This window comes from Pygocentrus nattereri, chromosome 20 (genome assembly GCF_015220715.1).
Source record: "Pygocentrus nattereri isolate fPygNat1 chromosome 20, fPygNat1.pri, whole genome shotgun sequence".
NCBI classification, from domain to species: domain Eukaryota; kingdom Metazoa; phylum Chordata; class Actinopteri; order Characiformes; family Serrasalmidae; genus Pygocentrus; species Pygocentrus nattereri.
Genome location: NC_051230.1, coordinates 34,751,111 through 34,776,890, shown reverse-complemented (window position 1 = coordinate 34,776,890; position 25,780 = coordinate 34,751,111). Strand labels below are relative to the sequence as shown.

Here is a 25,780-nt window from a genome sequence, read left to right as displayed (position 1 = left end):
CATCTCAAAATAGAGCCGAAAATCCCATCACTAGTGTCAAGCGCTGCTTCGCTCCGCCCACATTTAGGCTCGTGTTTCATCAGGCTGGAATTACCGCACTTCAGTCCGTTTGTTAACAGCATAAAGAAACTTTATTAATGGATTATTTTACATTACAAAAACAAACAAACGGGCGTAGTAGCTGATTAAACTCACCAGTCTGTGGTCCAGCCTTACTGCAGAGCTCATTTATACCGCACAGCTTTCTATTTCAACGCTACAGGCCGCTCCATCTGTTTAAGTAAGTGCAGTATAAACTCAGTTAAATCACAAACTGGAACAAAACGGTGTGAGCATGAACGACATGAAGACGAGTGACAGGGTGGACTTCGCCTGCCAAGAGCTGCAGGAGCCTGGACACCACACTCTGGCCACAGACCGGTCAGTTTAGTCAGTGAACTCGAGACGCTCCAAATCAAAACAGGTCAAATCTGCCCATCTGTCCGTTAGAGAGGAGCTCTGAACACAGAGCCAGGTCATCACCTCAGACTCTAAAGCCTGAATCACACTCTTCACGCCGACTCCGCTCCACCGGCAGCGCTCAGAGGGTCAGCGGTCAGTCTCTGAGTGACCTGCCCTCCTGCTGAGGTCAGCGTCTCATCACTCTGCGCTGGCCTGATCTCCCCCCGCCTGCTTCTGCTTCTTCTTCTGCTTCTTACTCTGTGGAGGCTCCGTTTTGGCCTTTTTGTTTGGAGACTGAGCCTCAGACTGGGCTCCTTGTCCTTTCCTCTTGTTCTTCTTCTTCTTTTTCTTCTTCCCTCCTTCCACACCTCCTGCTCCTGCTGCAGTTTCTGTGGCCTCTTTTCCCTCCAGAACTTGTGGTTTCTTGCGGTTTTTGCGTTTCTTGCTCTCTGGGAGGAACCCTTTCTTCTTTTTCTTTGGGGCCTCCTGCTCTGTCTGCTCCTCCACCACTTTCTTCACCTTCTCCACTTTGGGTTTCCTGGGAAGAAACACAGGAGATCAGGTTTCATATTCATCCATAAACTGATATTCGGAGGGGCTCAGACTGAGTCTGGCGGTCAGATGATAAGACTCTGGATCCGGTTCATCACGCTGAGTCATCAGCGATAAATCAGTGCACAATCATTGCCTTATGCTTTGTACTCTGCTTTACCAGACAAACAAACAATTTACATAAACACACATTCACTTACAATGACAGAACTCATCCAACAGGTCTGTCCTTGGCTACGGCAAATACAGGTTCAGTTATCAGACTGTAGATATGCTCGTTACCCATAAATATCATCATTATTTACTTCCATGCTTTAAAGGCTTTTATTTACAAACACGGCACCGATCTTTGAGCAAGTTATCTGCTTTTTGTCCTGTAAAACTATATTAGGCTAACTAAAATGTCTGTTTGTTTGTGTGGACCTTTTCTTACTGTCAGCAACTGGGAAAAAAAAACAAACAAAAAACACAAGTGTTCAAAATAATAGCCGTGAGTTCAAGAACACGACTTCAACTATTAAAGATTTTGTGCTTATTTCCATGCATTGGGAACACTGCACACGTTTCTAAATCAAAACAAAGAAAATTAACTACTTTACAGAAAATAAAATGAACATTTGGCCGTTTAAAAAAAAAAAAAGCATTTGTCTTTACAAACTCAATCTATTTTTTTAAGGATTTAGCATTCCTGTGAAGCACTATCCTAATATTTAGTTGCAGTTTTTTAGAACTGCTTCACATCTGGTATTCCAGCCCAGGACGCTTTGACTACATCCCACAATTCGTTTGCATTTCTTGGTTTTGCCTCAAAAACGGCATTTTTGATGTTACCCCACCAGTGTTCTATCGGATTAAGGTCCGGGGATTGGGCTGGCCGCTCCAGAACCTCAATTTTGTTGGGACTGGAACCAAAATCTCGCTCGTTTACTGGTGTGTTTAGAGTCGTTGTCTTGCTGAAACACCCATTTCAAGGGCATTTCCTCTTCAGCGTAAGGCAACATGACCTCTTCAAGTATTCTGACATATGCAAACTGGTCCATGATCCCTGGTATGCGGTAAACAGGCCCGGCACCATAGGCAGAGAGACGTGCCCATATCATGATGCTTGTACCACCATGCTTCACTGTCTTCAGAGTGCACTGTAGCTTGAATTCAGAGTTTGGGGGTCGTCTGACGAACTGGACCCAAAAAGAACAATTTTACTTTCATCAGTCCACAAAGTTTCTCCATTTCTCTTCAGGCCAGTCGATGTGTTCTTTGTCAAATTGTATCGGCTACAGCGCAAGTCTTCAACAGTGGGACTCTGCGGGGACTTCACACAGGCATCTTCTAACAGTCACAGTACTCATGGGTAACTTGACTGTCTTTGATCATCCTGGAGCTGATCATTGGCTGAGCCTTTGCCATTCTGGCTATTCATTGATCCATTCAAATGGTAGTCTTCCGTTTTCTTCCACGTCTCTCTGGTTCAGCTTTCCATTTTAAAGCAGTGGAGATCATTTTAGCTGAACAGCTCATCATTGTCTGCACTTCATTAGAACTTTTACCCTCCCCAATCAACTTTTTAATCAAATTCGCTGTTCTTCTGAACAATGTCTCGAACCACCCATATTTCGCAGGCTTTCAAGGAGAAATGCATGTACAACGTGTGCTGGCTTCACCCTTAAATAAGGGCCACCTGATCAGAATGACTGACCTCACTAATTAAACTCCACACTGCTATTAATTTGAACACACCCCTTTCACTTAATTACTCAAACACATACTCAAGAGCATGTATATCATGTATATCATGAATGCTGAGTCGGTTTTTCTAAGAATCTACTGCACCAACTAGTAAATTGTCATGTCACCAAAAACTGATTAATCTGGTGTGTGTGTGTGTATATAAATATATATAAATATATAATGACAGGAGAAAATGTAGTTGACACCAAGGTGGCCGTGGTGTCGATCATCATTATTATGCATTATTCTTGCTCCCTCGCCGTCTCTGTATCTTTGCTTCATTACCGCAGTAAATGTATATTCGGAGATCATACAGTGAGCTGCATGCCAGTGTGTGGGTGCAGGATGTGTAGGTACAGCCGTAATCATCTGGTTAACACCACACCTCCACTAATATCTGTGGTTTTATGACTGCTTTTGAGTTTGTGAAAGGAAGTCACTGAACACAGTTTTGTATAATCGCTGCTGTCGGAACAAAACCTCGAATCTCCAAACTGGTCACTTTACAGGAGAAGGAAAAAACCCACTTTACTTGTAGTGCAAGTTAATAGAACCAGAATTTTTTCCATGTCATTTTGGGCCGTTTCTTTTCGTCCATTCATTGTGAAATTTACGTACAACATGAAGAGCAACAAGCATTTCAAATTATGTCAAACACTGAACTCACTGAATGCCGAAGAGCTTCATGACGCTCCAGTACGTGTCCTCCAGCTGCCCAGCCTTCTGCAGGCTCCCATCAGCATTCATGGACCTCAGAGCATCCCGGAGAGGATCCAGATTCACCTCCACCTTCTGCTCAGAACAAGACATTTTCAGCTTTACCACCTCAAAAAACTGAATTAGAAATCTAGAGTTCAGCATTTGGGGCTACAAGTCAGTTACGCTGGAGTAAAACGAAGTGGACGGTGGTCATTTGGACAGCGTTTGAGTGCTTTGAGGGGGTGCTTCTGTACCTGTGTGTGAATGGTTCTGACCAGGTACTGGCAGAGCTCCAGAGCCTTCACTGTTCTCTCATGCACAGCTTTGTTCTTGTGCTCTACATGCTGCAGACACTGGAAGAGAAAGAGAAAACGGTCAGTTCAGTTTTTCCTGTCCTGTCATCACTAATGACAGAAGTAAAGGGCAGATTTACTCAATAAGCTTCATACTGGACGAGTCATGAACACATGGGTGACTAAAGCACTGACATGGCAGAGAAATTCCTCTCCTCTAGTTCCTGTATTGGGAGTCACTGTCAAACTCACTGACCCGCTGACACGGTCAGTGAAAGAGTGAATGAATCAGTTCAAGCCTATTAGTCACTGTTTGTACACAGTGGACTGAGTCACAGCCAACAGACCTGATCCTCTAGTAACTGTCTACACACAGATTAGCTAGCTCAAGGTAAAGCCATTAAAACTACACAGCTGATTGTTCTTAGCTGCACCCTACCCACACATGCTGGGGGTCTTACCTGGATGAGCTGCTGTGCTGTTTTCTGGCATAGTTTGGTCCACTGAGCTGATGGAATCAACTGCTTCACATCTTTAGACTGTAGAGCTCTGAGCAGCATAGCACATGCCTGGCTCTGGAACACACACACACACACACACACACAGTGTTACTACAACAGTCTTTATTTTCCTCTCTGTTTGGGGTCTCAGATAAATGTATAAAACAAACTCAAATATTTTCAGTATGTTCATGTTCAAAACAGCACTTCTGAAAATCATCATAGATCTGCAAAAGACTCCATCCAATAAGAATGAATAAGCAGCAGTTCTGTAGCTGCTCAGTTTGGATGAGATGAGATGTACCTGCTGATGTTCTCTCACTCCTGCCGTGATGTTCTCCACTGCAGTGTCCAGCAGGTTCACACACACAGCCTGTAATACACGGCGGAGTTAAAGCCCGCGTTAACAGCGTGAAGACGGCAAATATAAAATCTCTTCATTTCCAAGCAGTCTGTCGATTATCTGATCTCTTTCAACATTCGATAAAGAATGCTTAAAATGTTCTTCATCTTACTGTAATTTATTATTAGTCATTATTATTTATGCTGAAATCTAAAATAGTGTAAGGTAATAAATAAAAACATCTCTCAAACAATTACTGTCCTAGCCAATCTGGCAACCCTGAGGTTTCCCTGGGAAAGTTTAAGCGAGTCAGAGGTGGGCGGAGCAGGACAGCAGAGGAAACACACTTAACCACACCGTCTCTACAGAACTGGATAATCAACCCTGGTCAGTGAGTGAGGGGGTGACCACAGGGTACATCCTATATGATCAAATCTATAAGGATACAGATTTTAATAGTCATGCGCCAAACCTGGGAAAAATGAACGTGTTAAGATCCATTTGAGGGTCTAGCCTTCACTCCCAGTCATTAAACAAACAAAAGGGCGTGGATCTATTAGCTTTGTTATGAAATTAGCATACGGTTAATTCAGCCAGGACTGCCATCAGGGAATAAAGGAAGGTGACTTACAAATCCCCAAATCTCATCCATAACCCCTCAGATTACAGCACCTTCCCAAACTTAATCCAGCTCCAACAAACACACGCTGCAAACAAGCCATTAATATATAGGCAAAACACAATACATGCTACAGTGCAGATAAGCAACAGCGGACATTCTCACAAGTGCTGCTTATGGTTAAGTGAGGGAGACGGGTGAATTCTCACAGGGAATCTGTTGAAGAGGTCGATGAACATGTCGCCTGTCAGGGGACTTTTTCGTCGGGTCATAAAAGAAGTCAGAGCGTCTCTGAAACAGTTAGTCACTCTCTCCACATCAGCCTTTCCCATGCTCTTCTCCTGTAATCGACACACACACACACACACACACACACACACACATTTCCGCAATCTGACGGTAACCTGCACACCGATTCTCAAGAGGCCGTGTGTGTGTGTGTGTGCACTTTACCTCAGCTGCCTGACTGGCATCGGTTTCCTTCACCACACCTCGTAGCACTTTAACTACATAGAGTGCAGCACTGAGACACAAACCAAACGTAAATTACAAACACAGAACAATCTTTCAGCCACATTAGGACTATTTAGATCATATAACCATGTGCATCTGTTACTATACAGCTACTATATATATATATAAATAAAACGGTTCCCTAAACCCATGAGCTCAGAAGCCCCTCACCTAAAGTAGTACAGTGCCACTGAGGAGTCCCGCAGCTTCTGCGCTCGACCAATCAGACGCTCCAGCATCTCGTGAAGCTCCGCCTCTCGCCCCTCGACCTCCTTGCAGTACTGTTTACCGCGGCACAGCTGATTCCTGCCAGACACAACCACACACAGAGCTCACTCAGGGGGGTGAAGTCAGCTGTGGGGTGAGGCAACATCACACCCTTTAATGTAAAGCTAAAATCTGACGACAGAAAACAGCTTTTTTTTTTATTGTTTTACAAAAACAACTAAAGTTGTAACTCCCAACAATCACAATATTGCCCTACGAGGACAGCAGTGAGTAATGCTTATTTGAGCTCAAGCTACTTTCATCTTCAGCTGAAGTTCTCCTCTATCCTTGCTAACATTTTGAAAAACCGTCAGGCCTCTGTGCACTGGGCACTATTTATTAGCGCAATTTATTCAGACAACAATTATTAATTCATTCATTCAAGCACATGAATAAATGGTTATTTTGCCATTTAAAGGTGGTTTTTCAGGTAGCCAAAATACTTTGTTCTGTTATTCACTGTCTGTTCAATTTCTGTGAACACTTGTTGGCAATATGAACTCGCTGACCAATCACTGCCGTCTCTGATGTAGGCATGGTGAAAACCAAGCTGACGATTGGACTGACTGCCAACAACTAGAACTTTGTGAAACGCCTAATGGATCAGTTTTTCCTCTGCTTTTTCACAAATGGTGTTCAAAATCAGCTCAAATGAGTCAAGCTGGACTACGGACATCTGAGCTGCATGTAGAGGCTCTGAGTTTTAGCTCCTGAATGAAGCAGTGCAGCTCTCCAGTCCACTTTTTCAACATGAAAAGTAGCCAATCCATGACACCATATGTCCATTTTATGAGGGGTAAATTTCATGAGGTTTTATAAGGAGCCAACATGGTGAAATGTCCCATTTGTACTCTCCTCCAAGGTAACTTAACAGGTGCATCCCTGCCAATGGTCAAGACAACTGGCTAATGACCAGAACAGGTGCCCAGACAATCACTAACCTGAAGATGGCTGCGGCTCTGCGCAGAAAGTCCATCTCCTGCTGACCGCTCTCTGAGCTCATTCCGTTCTCAATCACGCTGAGCAGAGGTTCCACCATTCCCAGAACCAGAACGCTGCTGCCCTGCTTGATCAGGAACACCTCCACCAAGTCCAACACCTGCACATAAACACAGGGAAATACATTTAGGTATTCAAGCATGTGCACACAGGCAGACGAAAGTTCAGCCACATTCATTTTTTAATTTAAATTTAAGGTTTGCTGCTGAAGTTTTCTACTGGAGCTACAAGGTTAAAGTAGCTCCCAAGCAATGGACGTTAGCTAGCGCCGTTTTAGTCATGTGGTGTAATTTTTTGCTGTTGCACTGGTTGGCTAGATTAGCCTGGTAGGTCCATTGCTAAGAGTAATAAAAATACTCTTATTTATATACATTTTTTTACACAATGATTCCTTCACAAAGCACAATGGCTCACTTTAATCTTGAAATCCCGGACGAGCATTTTCTCTCTGCGCAGTCGCTCTTTCTCGTCCTTCTTGGCCTGCAGCTTTTTCTTCTGCTCTCCAAACAGAGTGGCCAGGTTTTTGTCCAGCTTCATCATGGCTTCATCATCCATCTCCTGCTCATCCTCACCGCCGTCCTCTTCAGTGGCCTAAACAGCAGAAGGGGTGCGATCTTCACTCTTTCATTCTTTACAGCCCACTAGCCTTTTAGAACATTTATCTGCTAAAGGCAAATTTTTTCTCGTGATCTGCAGGCAGAGCTGAACTGCTGTAAGGCTGAACAACCAGACATATCATGGAAACCAAGTCTAGATCTCACAACAACGACAACAGACTCCAAACAGTCTGTCTTTGCAGCTTAGTAAAGAGTGAACGGTACGTTTTAAACAAATCCTTATTTTAGAAAAGTGATATTGGCCCTTGAACCCTAAACATGATGCCATGCTGCTACTAATTACATAATTACAGTGATGTGACAAACTCCCACTTTCTGAATTAATTTCTCAGCTTATTTCACTTCTATTTCTTAGTAAAAGTGTAAAATTAAATGTAATAAAATGTGCATCACTGCAACATAGTCTTGTGCGCCAGTGACGACTGCAATTTCATTTGAAATTTGAATGACTCCGCGTTCTATGGACTAAAACAGCAAGCTATCAGTCCGCAGTCCACCACCTCTACTGAAACTACTGATCAACCCTTTCCCGCATTCTACTCTACCCAAAGGGCATGCTAAAAGATGAAGCCGTCTGAAACTGAAAGGCTTTAATACTTTGATGTCCAACAGTGTCGACACAGTCCCCGTCATGCTGGGAGGTTTTCATAACCCCCTACAAGCCACAAATGCCACAAATGAGTCAGATCCGTTTGAGATTTTGTTCATCCATACCAGCTCGTTCTGGCCCTGCAGAACCTTCATCAGCTCCAGACGGAAATTCTGATCTACTTCCTCCTGCTCTTCCTCCATCGCCTCATCGTCGGCATCATCGTCTGAGGAGTCCGATTCCCCCTCGTCCTGATAACACAGATTAATAAAATGCGAAGTCATGATGAATTTCATAGTAATATCTTCAGTTCTCTGGTGGCTATGAAGACTAGAACCTGCGCAAAGTTTAAGATCTAATTCAATCTTTCCTCACCTACAGCGCTTCAAACACCCTGAGATAAAGAGCTTTATCCCTGGTTCTCTGGGGAACAGAGCTGAGCCAGGCTAGCTCCTCGCAAACTTTTTAAATCAGTACCACCTTCCATCCCCGAGCCGTGAGGCTCCAGATATTCCAGGAAGGTCATTAGAGGTCAGTTTATGAAATACAGCTGTATGCATACCTCCAGTCAAATGACACGTCTTGCTGATTCTCCAAGTGAAAATAAGTTTGTCTACAGGGAACAAACCTAAAAATGCAGTTTCTATTTATTTTTAACGCACTGGAAGAAGTTCTGTTCTGTTCAGACGGCCCATTTACAGCAGTGACTCCTAACCGGAGCTTTAAACTGCTCAGCGTGTTTTACACTTACCTCTCCTTCCTGTTCCCCATCTTTATCCTCATCTTCATCCTCCTCATCTTCCTCCTCCGCTAGCTTCTTCTCTCCTTCCTTCTCGTCCATCACTACCACACCACTTTCATCCTCGTCTTTACTGGGATCCAGAACCTGAGAACGCGTTTTAAAGGGTTCTTTAAAATCGGAGAGCTGCTTAATGGAAACAACCACGGCTCTGCTTGCTCATCAAAATGCGTTAAATACACTGCACTTACAGAAATGACACGTAGTAAATGTCAAATACAGAGGTGCTCGAGCACCTCCTCAATTCAGGTCATTAGGATCTCTCTTAGAGTCTAAACCAGAGTTTGGGGTTCTGTGACACTATTTTTCAGCTGGTCTCACACTGCAATGCTGAAAGTGCACCAAACTATACACATGGGCACTGTTCCCAATCTAGCTCATCATAGCATAAAATATTTATTCATCCTGCAACTATTTTCTTTTAATTGATTTCTCCCCAATTTAAATACCCAATTCCACCTACTAGTCAGGACTCCCCCAATCAAACATCACCAGTGCCAGGAGGGTGAAGACCATAACAGGCTTCCTCTGAGTCCTGTGAAGCCACTAATGCAACGTCACTGGACAGATGAATGGAGGAGAACTAATGGCCGTTTCTGTTGGCCAGCATCGGTGACAGAGAGCCATCCTACCCACTCAGAGAGCGAGGACAACTGTACTACAACTGAACTCTCAGCTACAGATGGCTGTAGCATCACCAGGGATCAAACTTGCAAAAACATAGAACTCATGTCAGAGATTATTTCCCCAACAATCAAAGAGACACTCTGTAGACCATGTGCCAAATTTAAAATCTCACTCCATCTTCAAAGCGCAGGCTGGGTGAGGTGCGTGTTTATGTATGCGTCTTACGTTGAGGATGGCGCTGAGCGCAGGCTGGGTGAGATGTGGACAGACGCGGCTGAAGGCTGTTTTGCACACATTGCGGATGAGGCGGCTGGGCTGAGAGAGCAGAGACAGCAGGATCTCCACCACGACCTCCACCCAGTGGGGCTCCTGCTCACAGTCTACACACAGATGCACATTACAACACGCATGCGTGAGCATTTGAAAGTGAAGGCTTATGCCTAGTTACTTTAAATCTGTGTCTAATTCTGTGTTTACAGGCTGGCACTAGACTGATGCTGTGCTGTTGCAGTGGAGCCGTGATCAAAACATCTACCACCGTTTGCCATCAGCCACAGCAGTGGAGTACTTTTCAGAAACACAGGAGCATTATTCTAAAAACACTTGGGATGCTCACTGCAACACTGCGCACCGCCACGCCCTCAGCAATTCTGCTAGGAGGCACACAACAACGTTTATTCCACAGCAATGCAAGACGAATGTAAACAGGGAAGCTGAAGTCTTTACAAGAGTATATGGACACAGCAGCTGTCAATTACAGCGTTAGATATGGTAATTAGATGTGGGGGGCTTGTTAAAATGTAATTAGTGCAACGCATTTCTCTGTTAACGTTCTAGTCAGGACTGCTGTTGGTGGACAGGGTTTTAACAGCTACATTTAGCAGGTCAGCATGTCTGATGTGCGGTTAATACTGAAGTACAGAAAACAGTAAACCTAATAACCGCACCTGCTTCCTTCTTCTTCTTCTTGGATTTCTTGGCCTGGGCTTTCTCCATGCAGCTCCGCAGATCCTTCAACAGCTCCACGCTGTCCTCAGGAGCCTAAAGAGCAGATCACAGAGATTGGACAGATGTCACAATGCTGTATTTGTAGAATTACATATCCTAATGTGTTCTGATCGCTTCTTCTGTATGAGATATTATATAAGTCTCATTACAGAATTCTGTGGTTGGTTTGTGTCGATTAGCACCTTGATTAGCTCCGATTTGTGTTTTAACCATGATGGTGTCAAGTTCAGCCTGTATTACTGTAATGAGAGTCATTTCTGGGCGATTCCATTCATGAGAAGGTTAAAATGTTTCTACTGCAACCAAACACACGTGACAAAACCACAGAGTTCTGGCTTCGTGCCTCAAGGCAGAAATATCATTGCTGCTGTTGGGAAATAAAAATATTAGATAGGGCAGCTGGAAATGTGTATAAATCTTATTCAAAGCTGCGTCTTCTCTGCAGTGTTAAAGCGGTCCCAGAGACACAAAGAGCGAGGAGGAAATGGAGGCTGAGTCATACTCCTTTACACCCACCCCAGACAGACACAGAGCATGCTGAAACAGTAGGAGTGTGAAAGCACTCAAAACGTGAACAGTAATAACCCAACTGCAACTGAAGACACAATTTATTGAATATTACTATATTTAATTGTAGACGGTACAGATCCAGTTGTGAGTGGAGAGTAAGTGTACCATAAACATCTGGATGCCGACAATGAGGAAGAGGTGCTGGAATGCTGTGTGTTCTGGAGCAGGAGACTTCTTCATTTTCTTCATCAGCATCTCCACCGACTGCAGCATGCTGCACGCACACACACACACACACACACAGTATTACTGAACTTCTCTTAAAAACCAAGAGAATAACAACATCAAACTGACCAAGTTTAACTCGAGTATAAACTGAAGCTTTCGCTCCTACAGTCCACTAAAGATGTTCTGTAGATACTCGCCTCCTCTTTATCATCCCTGTGCAAGTCAACTTCACTAACTCTAACCCTAAACCTGATCTCGACTTCCACATAAAACCTAACTCTAACCCTAAACCTGATCTCGACTTCCACATAAAACCTAACTCTAACCCTAAACCTGATCTCGACTTCCACATAAAACCTAACTCTAACCCTAAACCTGATCTCGACTTCCACATAAAACCTAACTCTAACCCTAAACCTGATCTCGACTTCCACATAAAACCTAACTCTAACCCTAAACCTGATCTCGACTTCCACATAAAACCTAACTCTAACCCTAAACCTGATCTCGACTTCCACATAAAACCTAACTCTAACCCTAAACCTGATCTCGACTTCCACATAAAACCTAACTCTAACCCTAAACCTGATCTCGACTTCCACATAAAACCTAACTCTAACCCTAAACCTGATCTCGACTTCCACATAAAACCTAACTCTAACCCTAAACCTGATCTCGACTTCCACATAAAACCTAACTCTAACCCTAAACCTGATCGACTTCCACATAAAACCTAACTCTAATCCTAAACCTGATCTCGACTTCCACATAAAACCTAACTCTAACTCTAACCCTAAACCTGATCGACTTCCACATAAAACCTAACTCTAATCCTAAACCTGATCTCGACTTCCACATAAAACCTAACTCTAACCCTAAACCTGATCGACTTCCACATAAAACCTAACTCTAATCCTAAACCTGATCTCGACTTCCACATAAAACCTAACTCTAACCCTAAACCTGATCGACTTCCACATAAAACCTAACTCTAACCCTAAACCTGATCGACTTACACATAAAACCTAACTCTAACCCTAAACCTGATCTCGACTTCCACATAAAACCTAAATCTAATCCTAAACCTAATTCTTTCCCCAACACTGGGGATAACCATGCGTTTCATCAGCGAGATCAGTAATTAAAGCATCTGTAAGAAATCTTTACTATCAAAGTGATCTGGACCTTATTTTTATTTGGCGTTTTTGCAACGTTCCCCTGACCACAGCATGGTCAGTCACATTAAACCTAACACTCACACCACTGCCTCACTAAGAAAGTCCTCATTCAGCAAATCTCCAGAATCCGCACTTTCTGAAGCTTCCAACGCAAACGACTCTCTCTCTCCGGGTCCTGGAACACCTCCGTGGCCCTCACCTGTCCCAGGCCTGCGTGTGCTCCTCCGTGAACGTCCGAGTGTTCTGTACGTGAGCGTCCTGTTTGAGCAGCGCATCCGCGAACTCCGCCAGGCGGTGCACCCACATAGAGCCGTCAGCCATCACACCCAGAGCTCGGCGCTTACTCCCAGCTCCAGCTTCAGCAGAGTCGTCCAGCACAGGCAGAACGTTGAGATGCTGCAGCAGACTGAGAGACAGAACCGAGAGAGGAGGAGCCAAACGTGAACTCAGGGGCACAATAAACATGAAAGCGTTTAGTTCTCCTGGAACTGTTTATGCAGTGGAGAAACCCAGAAGATTAAAACAGTTTCTAAAAAGAAAAGACAAGAATCATTTCATTCCAGTCATTACTACAGCCGCTGTAGATTAACCGCTCGCGGTCAACACTCACGCCCATTTTAAATAGCGTAAAAATTTAATAATCAATAGTATCAGCTAACCTACATTAATGTTTTCATTTTACCTGCCAAACGTTCGTGTTTTCCTGACCAAATATTTTACATGTTTGTAATTTTAGCAATGATTTGTGCTCAGATTCCCCAGTTCTGTCTGTCATTCAGTTTAATGGGGGCTCATATCGCTTTTCCCCATCGACGGGACATTCTGGAGTTTGAGTTGCGGGACACCAAAACCTAAAAAAGCTAGTAATTATTGCGGCATTGTCAGCGGCGTTCGTTGATATTGGTGAAACTGCAGGTCATCTGATATTTTTCATGCAGTGGGCTCTAATAAATACTACACACAATATTATTGATATTGTCACCGTTTCTAACATTTCAGTATTTATGCAGCTGAATTACCTTTTTACAGTCCTAGATCTTTAGATATCCTGCTATATTACACGTAGGGGCTGATTAATAAGAGAATCTGGGTAATGTAGCTCACGTTTCCAACAGATCCACGTTTTCCAACTCCTGACAAACTTGTGGATAATGCTTCTCCTCTTTTTTAGTCTTCGTCTATGTCTCACCAATACAAATCTCCACACCAGAGATCTCCCACTGATCACAGAGCATGAGCACAACAGCACTGCAGTCTGTAACTGCCAGGTCACTACATTAAAAATATGTCATTATTAGCTTACTGTCTCAGAACGCATCCACATCTGGAGCGCTGGCTGCCCCCTGATTCAGCTGCCCCAAACATTAGCACGTTCCTGCCCGTGTTATTCAATTTACTAAATTATCATCGCTGGGCTCAGACTCAGAGCAGCTAAAGAGCTGTCGGGTTTGTAAATATTCCAGGATAACTCTGAACTGTGATTTAAGCCAAGCTCCATCGTTTTGTTTAGTCAGCACTGTTCTTCTGTAGCAGCAGCAGTCGCGCATGGTGCCGCTACTGAAACATACAGCAGCGCTTCAAAGATTCAAATGTGCACCTTTTCGAGCATCTGAACGTGGAATCTGAGGAGACCGGAGTAAGACTGTAGTACCTGTAGAAGGCGGAGCTGGTGATGCCGCGTGTGGTGCTGTCCAGTGGGACCGAGAGAGAGCACGTAGTCTCCGGAATCCCTGCCGTGGCCTTTTTAGTGTCAAAAAAGGCATGGAAGAAGATGAACCTGGAGAAACCGCACACAATTAAAACCAAAACCAAGTAAGGGAGTGGTGCATTAGGAGATGTGGGTGTGATCTACGTACCTGGCGATGCCCATAACGAGCTCCTCGTCCTTTTTAATCCGATTGTTCTCCACAATAGACGTGAGCCGTGGAACGATCCACTTCCGGAATCGGAAGACACACGTCTCATTTCTAAAGGAGTAAAACACACAGCGAGAGAGAGCGTGCGAGAGAGCGAGAGTGTGAGTAAAACCCCCTGGAGAAAACTGAAACTCCCACCCCCAGATGGAGTTTTCCCCTCCATCTCGACCAGAAAACCACAGATTTGAGACGAGATAAAGAAAGCAAGAAAAAAAAAAAACAAGATGCTTTCACTACAACTAGGGGTTCAAATTATCGATTAATTCATGAATCATTAGTTGATTGATCTTATCGATCGACTTTCGATTAATGGATAAGCGGCGTTTTTCACCTGAATTTCAGTGTTTCAATAGGGCCTTTAAAAATATCAGCTAAATAGTTAAAACGCTGAGTTCAAAAAGTATATATTATATTATGATAATTATATTGTATTATATTATATATTCCTCAAGTAATTATGCATTGGGAAAAGAAAGCAGACATGTTTATGGTAAACAAACAACCTTCTTTAATTTAAAGAAAGAAAAAATGAAGGACTGGCTCAGTTAAATAGAGAGCCAAGCAGAATATTATTGAGCCTATAGATTATGAAGAAACTGCATCTAGGATATTAATCAGGAAATCCTCAACAATCCTCAACTGAAACATCCACAACATTTTACTGCCTTAATTTGTAGGGTTACAGCAAAATAGACAGGCGGAAATGCTTCACCAACCTTCCCGCTGCCACTATTGCTCTGCTTACCCCAGCAGCTCAAAGCCATCATAATACATTTTGTTGGAGCAACGTCTTGATCGACAATTAATCATTTGTCTATTTCATAAATCTATTTCTGTTATCACACTGGTTCATGTGGCCGCTCATAGCAGCATATCTGCATTTGACTAGAGACGGAACGTTTTCCATGTCCAGCAGGATGAATCTAGAGATCATCATTCTTTAATAATAAATTTAATGACCATATGAACTTCAGCACATTACACAAAAGTAGCGAAGAATGCAAACCGCTAATGTTACAATCTACATGAAAGCCACACTGTTATCTGTAGTGTAGCACAGTAACAGTTATTATATATAAATGTACATTCCAAAAATATATTTACATTAACTATTTAGGAGTATTTGTAAACATACTGAGTTTAATAAAAGCTCTCAGTATGATGCCCGCAGTAAAACGATTTCAGTGGTTATTAGCGCTTTTTAAACACTCTTTAAAACTACACTGAAACAGTGTAAATGTGCAGTAATGTCAACACTATCGCAATAAGATAGTAAACCAGTGCAATGACAGGACAATTTATTACGCATGAGGACCTGCTGGCTATGCTTAATCAAAAAACTGGACATTTAATGCCAAAGAGAGCTCCGACTACAACCTCATTCAGTGTGGAAGGACATCAGTGCATCACTGCTGAGAACAAGTGCAAAAGGCTGTGGTGGTCACTCACGGGACAGTGCTCTCCTGGCCCTCCCTCTGTTTGCGGGTGCTGAACTCCAGGCACTTATCCAGCTGCGGTTGGCAGAATGCCTCCTTCAGCCACGCTATGTACTGCCGCAGAGCTTTGGGCTCCATGTGCTCCACGACCTTCCAGTGGGAGGGTACAGCTGGGTACCCCTGATGTGTGAGCTGGGTGAAGGCCAGAATGACGGTCAGCTGCCTTTCAGGCTCCCTGCAGCTCTGCATGAAGGAGTTCACATACTCGCCCATCTCTGGGGAGAACTTAAACCGCTCGGGAAGCTTACGATACAGAGAGACAGAAAGAACAGATTTAAAACGACAGCTTAGGGGAGAAAAATCAGTCACCACATGTATTTGTGCACTGCAGCGTTAACAGACTTGCAGTGCAAAACCTTTTTTTAAACGCCAAACTACTCCTGAATAGACAAACTGCCTGTTTCCGTGAGGTTTACGCAGGGCTACAATGTAAGTTACGTCCAAACCAGACACGCAGAGCAACCAGCAGACAGATGGGTGACTGGACTCACCTGTGCAGACGCCACGTGCTCCCCGTAACGTCTCATCACCTCTCCAGAAAGAACAAACTGCAACTGAGACACAGAAAGCAGTGGCAGAGCCACTCCGAGGAGCCTAAACACCAGATAACTGGGGTAGAGGGAGAGAGGGGACAAAAAAAAAAGGGGGGGGTGAATGAGCTTCATCGAGCCCCAAGCCGCCAATCCACTCATTTACAGAATCAAACAGCCCTCTTTATTTGCACAAGCACACAGCATTAAGGATCTGTTTCCAGGGAAACACTGACCTCTGCTGGACAGACATCATAACAGAGCTCGACCAGCCTACGATCATTCTGACAGGCTCACTGGTTATTGGTAATGCAGAGTGTACAATCGCTTTGTACTAGTATTTATTTACAGAAAGTACTCTTCTAAACAGTTTATAAACGCTTGCTTAGACCAATCAAATCTTTTTTTACTTGAACAATACTTGAACAAAAGTTCTCTGAAAGGAACAAGCGTCTTAGTAGTAACTACAATGTACAAAAATCAACTAAAAAAATTTCAATATTTGTTGTTGGACATGGTCTAGAACATTTGGGGAAAGATCAGGAGATCAGTTTTAAATGTATTAAGAATTGAAGCAGCCTTGGAAACACAAAAATAAAAGACTGAAGCAAAACCACAACTAGGCCGAAACTGCCAACCAGGGCTGGTCGTTAAGATTTTAAAGGCCCTTCTTGTAATGAGTGCAGTAATTTTTAGTTAACCAAATATTTGAATCCACTATCCCACAAACAGGAGAATGTGAAGTTGAAAATCTTTCCCTGGCTCCTGCTTTAGCCACCGTTTCACTGCCACCAATCAGGGCTGGGAAATATGATACATCACAAATTACTCCACAGTAAACTTTTCTGAGCACAAAGGGGGAAATCGACAGTACTTGGAGAATTCAATCGTCTGCATGTTTCATTACAGACAGAGCAGAACAAGTCCTGTTTAGCTGGATTTGTACTATGCAGTACGGAAAATGCAAATGTGTGTAAAAATAATGTATTCATAGTTTTCGATGCTCTCTACTGGGCAGTACTCACTGGCAGGGGCCTGGGGGGTCTGACAGTAAGCCGCTGATGACCGCCTCCTTCCAGAAGAGCTCAAAGCTGTCCTCCCTCAGAGACACATGCAGCAGGTCCAGTGCTACCGAAGGCAACACGCTCTCCTTCTTCACCGAGCGGGCAGCTGTCTTTAACACCTCCACCAACCTGACGACACACAGAGGGCTGAAGAGTGAGTGTGTGCATGTGCACATCTAGAACACGCATCCCGTCTTTGGTATTATACGAGTAGGACGCCACTGCCATGTCCACCACTATGCCCCATTTCACTATGTTGTACAGTTTTGGGCTTTTCTTGTTTTGTGGGTCTAAAACAGAGTAAAGAATACTCAATATCCTCTTACAGTCCTACAATGAATGATACACCCCCTAGACTCTGAACACCCAAAAGCACTGTTGCATGCAGGGAGTAATGGCCAGGTCCATGTGACATTAGAGCACAAAACTGATTACTTCAGTCATGAATTCTGCTCTAATCCCCTGTAGTGGAGTCCAGCAGCTGTGAATTATTTAGCTTAATGAGCTCATCATCTAGGCAAATACAACCCATGTCAAGATTTAAACGTTTTCTAGGTATTTTGACTTCGTTATGTCTGTTGTTTACCTTTTAAATTTTGATCAAAATGTATGAAATCTGGCAGACATCCTTTGAGACCCCACATCCCTTATAAACAAAGGACATTATAAAAATTCTGCCCACTGTGTGTTCGATCTTCTAAAAGGCTTCTACACCAAGCATGTTGTGCTTGGAGAACCTATAATCGCCACTTGTTTTGTAATTCGTAGAAAAGAGGTCACCAGTCTTTTTCACAAAGAAGCAGTGTATGTGTGAACGGCATGTCCATCACTCATCTCTCAGATGTAGTCTATGAATGAAACTGTGTACATGAGAGGCCTGACAGCTTGACTGACGCTGCATCTCACCGTGGCAGGGTGTTTGCGCTGATGATGTTTGCGGTTCCCAGCAGTTTCTTCAGTTTGGCCGGCTTGATGACCGAGGGAAACTTCTGCATGGCCACCAGGAGGAGCTCCAACTGCTCTGGGCTGCTGAGGGCACAGGTCAGATCTGTCTGCAGTGCATTCAACAGCACCTCCTCAAACACCTCCTCTGATGTCTGCAACACAACAGAACACAGCTTAGAAAACTGTACCAAAAACAGTCCTCACGGCACTGTGGAAGAGGCAGGATGGTCTCAAGAGTAGAAAGACATTGGGGGTAATTGTAAGAGTCGGGTGAATTCCCAGCGGGCCGGAAGCCCTTTTCGGTTGAAATTCAGCGCAGCATTGCTTACCAATGTGGCTTTTCATATGTGAAACAGACCCCGACCACCTGACAACTTTCACCGACACCATTCAAACCAACACGAAAGCCATGATCACCTCTGAACTAACCTCACCACTATAAACAAACAGCAGATTACAGCAACCCTGCTCAGCGTTTACCAGAAGGCTGTATCACCAGCAGCCAGTGACGCCGTCAAAGAAATCAGGTCTAACATCAGTAATAATGCACTTGCTAATCTAATCAGCTTTGCTCCACACATTCAAATGCATGAAAATACCCTATATTGCTAAATGTGTTCACCTCACCCATCCAAATCACTGAATTCAGGTGTTCCAGTCACTTCCATGTCCACAGGTGTATAAAGCCGAGCCCCTAGGCCTGCAGACTGCTTCTACAGACATTAGTGAAAGAATGGGTCGCTCTCAGGAGCTCAGTGAATTCCAGCGTGGTACCGTGATCGGACGCCACCTGTGCAGCAAGTCCACTCGTGAAATTTCCTCACTACTAAATATTCCACAGTCCACTGTCAGTGGGATTATAACAAAGTGGAAGCGATTGGGAACGACAGCAACTCGGCCACGAAGTGGTCGGCCACGTAAAATGACAGAGCGGTAGGCGGGTGCTGAGGGGCATAGTGCGCAGAGGTCACCGACTTTCTGCAGAGTCAATCACTACAGACCTCCAAACTTCATGTGGCCTTCAGATCAGCTCAAGAACAGCGTAGAGAGCTTCATGGAATGGGTTTCCATGGCCGAGCAGCTGCATCCAAGCCTTACATCACCAAGCGCAATGCAAAGCGTGGAATGCAGTGGAGTAAAGCGCCGCCACTGGACTCTAGAGCAGTGGAGACGAGTTCTCTGGAGTGACCAATCACGCTTCTCCATCTGGGAATCCGATGGACGAATCTGGGTTTGGCGGTTGCCAGGAGACGGTACTTGTCTGACTGCATTGTGCTGAGTGTAAAGTTTGGTGGAGGGGGGATCATGGTGTGGGGGTGTTTTTCAGGAGTTGGGCTCGGCCCCTTAGTTCCAGTGAAAGGAACTCAAAGCTTCAGCACCAAAAAATTTGACAATTTCATGCTCCCAACTTTGTGGGAACAGTTTGGGGACGGCCCCTTCCTGTTCCAACATGACTGACCACCAGTGCACAAAGCAGGTCCATAAAGACATGGATGAGCCAGTTTGGTGTGGAAGAACTTGACTGGCCTCCACAGAGTCCTGACCTCAACCCCATAGAACACCTTTGGGATGAATTAGAGTGGAGACTGTGAGCCAGGCCTTCTCGTCCAACATCAGTGTCTGACCTCACAAATGCGCTTCTGGAAGAACGGCCAAAAGTTCCCATAAACACACACCTAACCCTTGTGGAAAGCCTTCCCAGAAGAGCTGAAGCTGTTATAGATGCAAAGGGTGGGCCGCCATCATATTAAACCCAGTGAATTAAGAATGGGATGCTACTCAAGATCATGTGTGTGAAGCCGGACGAACAAATACTTTTGGAAATATAGTAGACATCATGAAACATCTTAGGGAACACTGACCTCTGCTGAACAATCTTGCCATCACTGATATTATATTTACAAATCAGAAATAGAGCATGAAGCTTTATATTAAAATCTTGTCTAAAGAACGAAACTATATTCAATTCAGTGCTGCTGTTAGTCACTCTCTAAAGAAGCCCTAAGTTCATAGACTTCTTGGGCATTACTGCAAGTCTACTCTTAAAACACAAACACCAGATTAAAGAGCAGAGTGGAATCATGATTTAACTGAAGGTATGGTCAGGCACGCATGATCAAAGGTTCAGCGAGATGAGCAGTAGTGTCAGGTCACCTCACTCAGGATGTCCACCATGGTCTTCCTGGGCAGCTCTCTCAGGTGTTCTCTGTACTGAGACAGAGTCTGCAGCAGTTTGATGCACTCCAGCAGCACCTGTGTCTCCTGAGAGGGGGGTGTGAGAGGGGGAAACCGTTAAAGGTATGATTTAGATGAAAAACACACCCCTTTCCCCTGATCAGCCAAGACATAATAGGTTTGATTATTTACTTCTACAGTGGAGATACTGGGCTAACGTATCAAACATGCAATGGAAGCGTATAGCGTGGTGCCAAATACATTCAGAGATCTTCACACATTTGCCTCAAACTGTAATAACAGACTTGATGATGTGGTTTCTGACATGGCTCACTATGGCCTACAAACATGGACTAAAATAGACATTTCAGAATCCAAGGCGGCAGCCACTACTACACTGTTGTGGCCACTTGACTACATTTAAAGCAGGCAGGAAAATGTGTAAATGTGACTATCAGTACATAAATGACCGAAAAAATAGTAATCCAGCCTTTGAGGCGCTTACCTTGTGCAAGCGTGAGGACTGAGACAGCGCAAGCACTCCGAAAAAATTCCCAAACACCACATTTCTGATTTGTTTCTGTGACGAGGGAGAGCGTTTCAGCAGAGACAAAGTTGACCAATATAAGGACACAATCAATTACTGCCCACACCTTAAACAAGACACACAGAATTGATTGACTTCCTTCTATTCAGCGTCTCTTACCTTATTCGCAGTTTGCAGGTTGTGTTTTTCTTTGATCTGATCCAAAGTGCTCTGAAGTGAGATCTCCTCAAACACACTCAGCACCTGCAGACACAAAACAGCTCTTAACGTGAGCGCACGACTAACAGCAGGAGAACGGGAGCGGACTTTAACTCCACACTCAATAGGAACCCGATTAAAATGGTCCCAATAGGTAGAATCGAAAAAAAAAAAAACTTGGATATAAATATAATTGCCACCCAGCATCAACATAGAAACTGATGCTTATTAGACTCTGGATCTGATTTATTAGCTATGATATATAATTTATTAGCATTTTAAGGTACTTAGAAAAAAATCCAAATATTACTAAAGTATGAACTTCTGGGTGCTTATTCGCCCTTTTGACTCAAAGCATTAGGTACTATCTGCTAAAGCGTGATTAATGCCTGTGGTCAGGCTGGTCAGTGGCTTACCTGGGCCAGCGTGGCGCTGTAGCCGGTGCGTGCCTGCTCTCGAGTGTGAGAAAGTCCATTCACCAGTCTCTTCACCGCATAGTTCAACTCATCTGCCTGGAAGAAGACAAAGTTAGACACCAGCTCACTTCAACACATTTACAGCTAATAACAGATGAAGGAAATCGACAGCCTTTAAGAGTTTCATGTCGATTTGTTAGATCGGCGTAAGGTCCAGACGTCTGACTAAGAAATCTGCTAAGAGGCTGGACTTGAGCTCAGTGATTAGAATTCTCAGTGCATGTGAACTCTTACTCTGATTTCTTTGAAGGATTTAAACGTTCTTCTAGAGGACGCATGCTCATGTTTTTAAGTGAAGTGGTGCTTCACCTGGTGCTACTCAAGTGCATGTAAACACGTTCACGCAATTACTGACAAAATCTGATTTCCTTCCGTTTTTGGATCATTCAATGAATGTCAACGCACTCGTTACATATGCCGCATAGCTAAAAACAACTGCCCTCATCTTTAAGCCTTTTTGTCCACTCTTCTACTCCTGCAAGGCTGACCAGCTACTCAGTAACATCCTGCCTCCTCAGTAGTGATACGGATTTGATTCTTTTTACATTTTCCCATAATGACTCACTTTAGTGATTTAACTCTTTAACTGCACATGTAAAGGAATCAAACTACTCACGCTTTGATTCACCACCCAGATGCAATTTCAAGCCACTTTAACCCACTTACACAGCTCGACTCTGATTCTGTCATTTACCAGTGTTTTCTAATGTGGGGTTTGTACACAGGTGAGGACAGTTCTGCACTTTAAGACCACGACTTGAACCTGACGGAGACTTTTTCTTAGGACCTTTCTCAAGAACACACTTAAGAGAAAATATTGGTAATTGACGCCCAGCGTACTGGAAAAAACAAATGGCTTTAGTCAGAGTAACCTGGTAACCTGTAATACACTCTGTTACTATGGCCTGTGTACCAAGTACTGAAATATGTAACTTCTTATAAAACATGTCAGTATGTTTTAATATATGCCCGTGAAACTAGATGGTCTCTATTCCCAATTTATTAATCACATTTCTTGTAATTTGGTATTTTAAATCGACACACTGGCAGAAACTCATAGGGTGGACGATCGGTCGAAAGACAGTCGAAAGAGAGCGAAATCCATATCGGCAAAGGCTAGACAGCATATCAAGACTGTGGAAGTAAAAAGTCAGTCAATCTATAAAGTCCTAATCTGCCCCCTTCGCCCTTCCTAGTGCACAACAAAGACCAGAAAGTAGTGTCGTTCTACCAAAACACTGGGTTTCAGCCAAACTCGACTCACACGTTTATGAATCAATTCACCCCAACTACTCAGGAGTCGTTTAGAAGAATGATTCATGAATCACCCATCACTGAAGCTCAACCCACATGGGTTACATGGCGTAGGGTCGATCAACAGAGCCCCGAGTTTCCCCACTTACTGTATCCTGTATTTAATCCCTTCACTACGTAATTTAGTGTTTTATCACCTCAGCAGCTCTTTGAAGCCATCCTGAGGGTAAAGCAGGAACGGTACAGCAGGACAACTTTCCATACACTCCATAAGTCTTAGAGAAGACAGCATGTGAGAAAAACAGTCAAATGTGCAGCCTAGAAACATGACAGACACTCGGAGCTCTAATCAAGGTGGTTTAGTGTCGATCTAAAAGGTTCTGGATCAGACTGAGCTGCTGTGCTGGTTCGGAAAGGCTCTATAGCTCTGCCCATGTGCAGTAGTGTGAGAGTAATGTCCACTAATGATGTGGGCAGTCCAGAGAGATGTCAGGGACACTCGGAGCTCTAATCAAGGTGGTTTAGTGTCGATCTAAAAGGTTCTGGATCAGACTGAGCTGCTGTGCTGGTTCGGAAAGGCTCTACAGCTCTGACCATGTGCAGCAGTGAGTGTAACGTCCACTCAGCTGAATGTACTGACCTCTCCACTCTTCTTCAGCTGCTCCACCAGCTTCTCCGCCGCCTGCAGGCGCGTCTCTCGCTCAGGTTTGGCGATTTCCCAGAACAGGTCCAGTAGCTCGCGGCTCCGCTTCAGCAGGCCGTCCGGGTCGCTCACAGCCGGCCGGACCGGGCCGTCCTCAGGCCGTACAGGGCCACTCTCTGGGTCCACCATGCTCGCCTTCACAAACTCGTGTAGAAAAACACGGGAGGGAAACACGTGGAGTAAGAACGGGGCACTACGGTAGTACTTCCGCTGGAGCCCTTCAAAATAAGAGTCCCCGCACAACGGAGTTTACCTATAGATTTAATTAAAGCTAAAATAAGCATTTCTTGACTTTTTTTAAGAACAGAATATAAGACATTTCTGAACTAAGTAAACCGTGTGTTAATTATTGTAAAACAGCGCATAGACGAGCTCAACAAAACCTTACAGAGAAAAGCCAACTAGTTAACCTAACCAACACGCTCATGAGAGGTTCGGCTAAAACACAGCTTCTGTTATCTGACCGTTTATTCGCCTTTCTCCTTTTATTAACGTTTCTGAAGGATGTGCGGTGTAAATATAATTGAAAATAAATGCGTAAACACTGAGAGGGTAAACTATCAGTAAACCTCTAAACCTGTAACTTTATCCTTTAGATTAACGGGCGACTGAGGCAGTTAATGTTAACTTAGCATAGCTAGATTAACAAACCATCATAGCTCAAATCAATTTTCTCCTTAGCGGACTTTTGACCGCACGCACGGCTACTCACAGCAGTAAATCTGATATTTTCAGTCCCCGTTCTTCTTCTAGTGGTCAGGTTTTGTCTATTTGAGGGAGATTTGGCCGGTCGTGCGTCCGTCGCTGTGCGGAGTAGCGCTGGTGTAACGGCTGAACTCCAACGGTTACAGTTCAACGGCCGAACACTTCAAAATTCAAAATCGGCCTCGCGCCTTCGTGATTGGCTGAAATCCCGGACAAATTAAACGCCTGTTTAAGAAAAAAACTTTAAAAAATGACAAAAAAAGACCTTCAGAGTTTTTATTCTGAGAAATTTAAGAACTTCTCCTTATTATAAAATAGATATGGTAAAAATTATAAAGTCTTTTAAAGAAAATCACATTTATATATATATATATATATATATATATATATATATATATATATATATATATATATATATATATATATATATATATATATAAAAATTATATATATATATATATATATATATATATATATATATTTATATATATATAAGTCTTTTAGCGGTTTTTTTTTATAGAAATTTAACTCCTTATTAAAAATATTCAATGTAAAAATTAGAAAGTCTTTTAAAGAATATAACGCAAAAAAATATAAATAAGAAACTTCTTTTAGGGTTTTTTTTCTGAGAAATTTAAGAGCTTCTCCTTATTCAAAATATTTATGGTAAGAATTAGAAAGTCTTTTAAAGAAAGTCACATAATAAATATATAAATAAAAGTCTTTTGGTGTTTTTTTTAGGAATTTAAGAACTCCTCATTAAAAAAATATTTATGGTAAGAATTAGAAAGTCTTTTAAAGAAAGTCACATAATAAATATATAATTAAAAGTCTTTTAGAGTTTTTTTTTCTGAGAAATTGAAGAACTTATTAAAAGTATGTATGGTAAAAAAAAAATAGAAAGTCTTTTTTAAAAAATTACATTAAATATGTAAATAAAAGCCCTTTAGAGTTTTTTTTCTTTACTGAGAAATTAAGAGCTCCTCCTCCTCCTACAAGAAGTTTCTTATTATTCCTTATATTCAATTCAGAAAGTTCTATATTGTAGGATATACAGTATTATTATAAAATAACAGGAATTTTATACAGAGGAGAAACTATTGTACATCGTTATAGATAATTACTATAGTTTACTACAGGACACTCCACCAAGAGCTCTACATGAAGATTCTATAGAGAAGAAGATTAGTGCCTTATTGTAGATAAATATTTTAGATCAGGTCTCTTACATAGACGCTTCATAGTTTCACAAAGTATAGCT

At 43.1% G+C, this 25,780-nt stretch overlaps 1 protein-coding gene across 1 annotated transcript; it reads right to left on the bottom strand.

Moving 5' to 3' along the window:
* Window positions 1-108: 108 nt before the first annotated feature.
* mybbp1a (MYB binding protein (P160) 1a) lies at window positions 109-24,681 on the bottom strand. Its single transcript, XM_017687904.2, has 28 exons — window positions 24,527-24,681; window positions 23,752-23,958; window positions 21,798-21,893; window positions 21,343-21,426; window positions 21,142-21,216; window positions 20,616-20,723; window positions 18,423-18,613; window positions 17,478-17,645; window positions 16,414-16,531; window positions 15,876-16,165; window positions 14,367-14,477; window positions 14,162-14,287; window positions 12,710-12,916; window positions 11,270-11,378; window positions 10,534-10,627; window positions 9,812-9,966; window positions 8,912-9,046; window positions 8,286-8,411; window positions 7,369-7,545; window positions 6,897-7,054; window positions 5,860-5,994; window positions 5,629-5,698; window positions 5,385-5,516; window positions 4,518-4,586; window positions 4,175-4,288; window positions 3,675-3,773; window positions 3,389-3,513; window positions 109-979 (listed from the first exon to the last, which is right to left on the bottom strand). Exons 2-28 carry the CDS (start codon window positions 23,941-23,943, stop codon window positions 640-642), a joined length of 3,804 nt encoding a protein of 1,267 aa, XP_017543393.2. The 5' UTR covers window positions 23,944-23,958; window positions 24,527-24,681; the 3' UTR covers window positions 109-639.
* Between the last annotated feature and the right edge of the window lie 1,099 nt (window positions 24,682-25,780).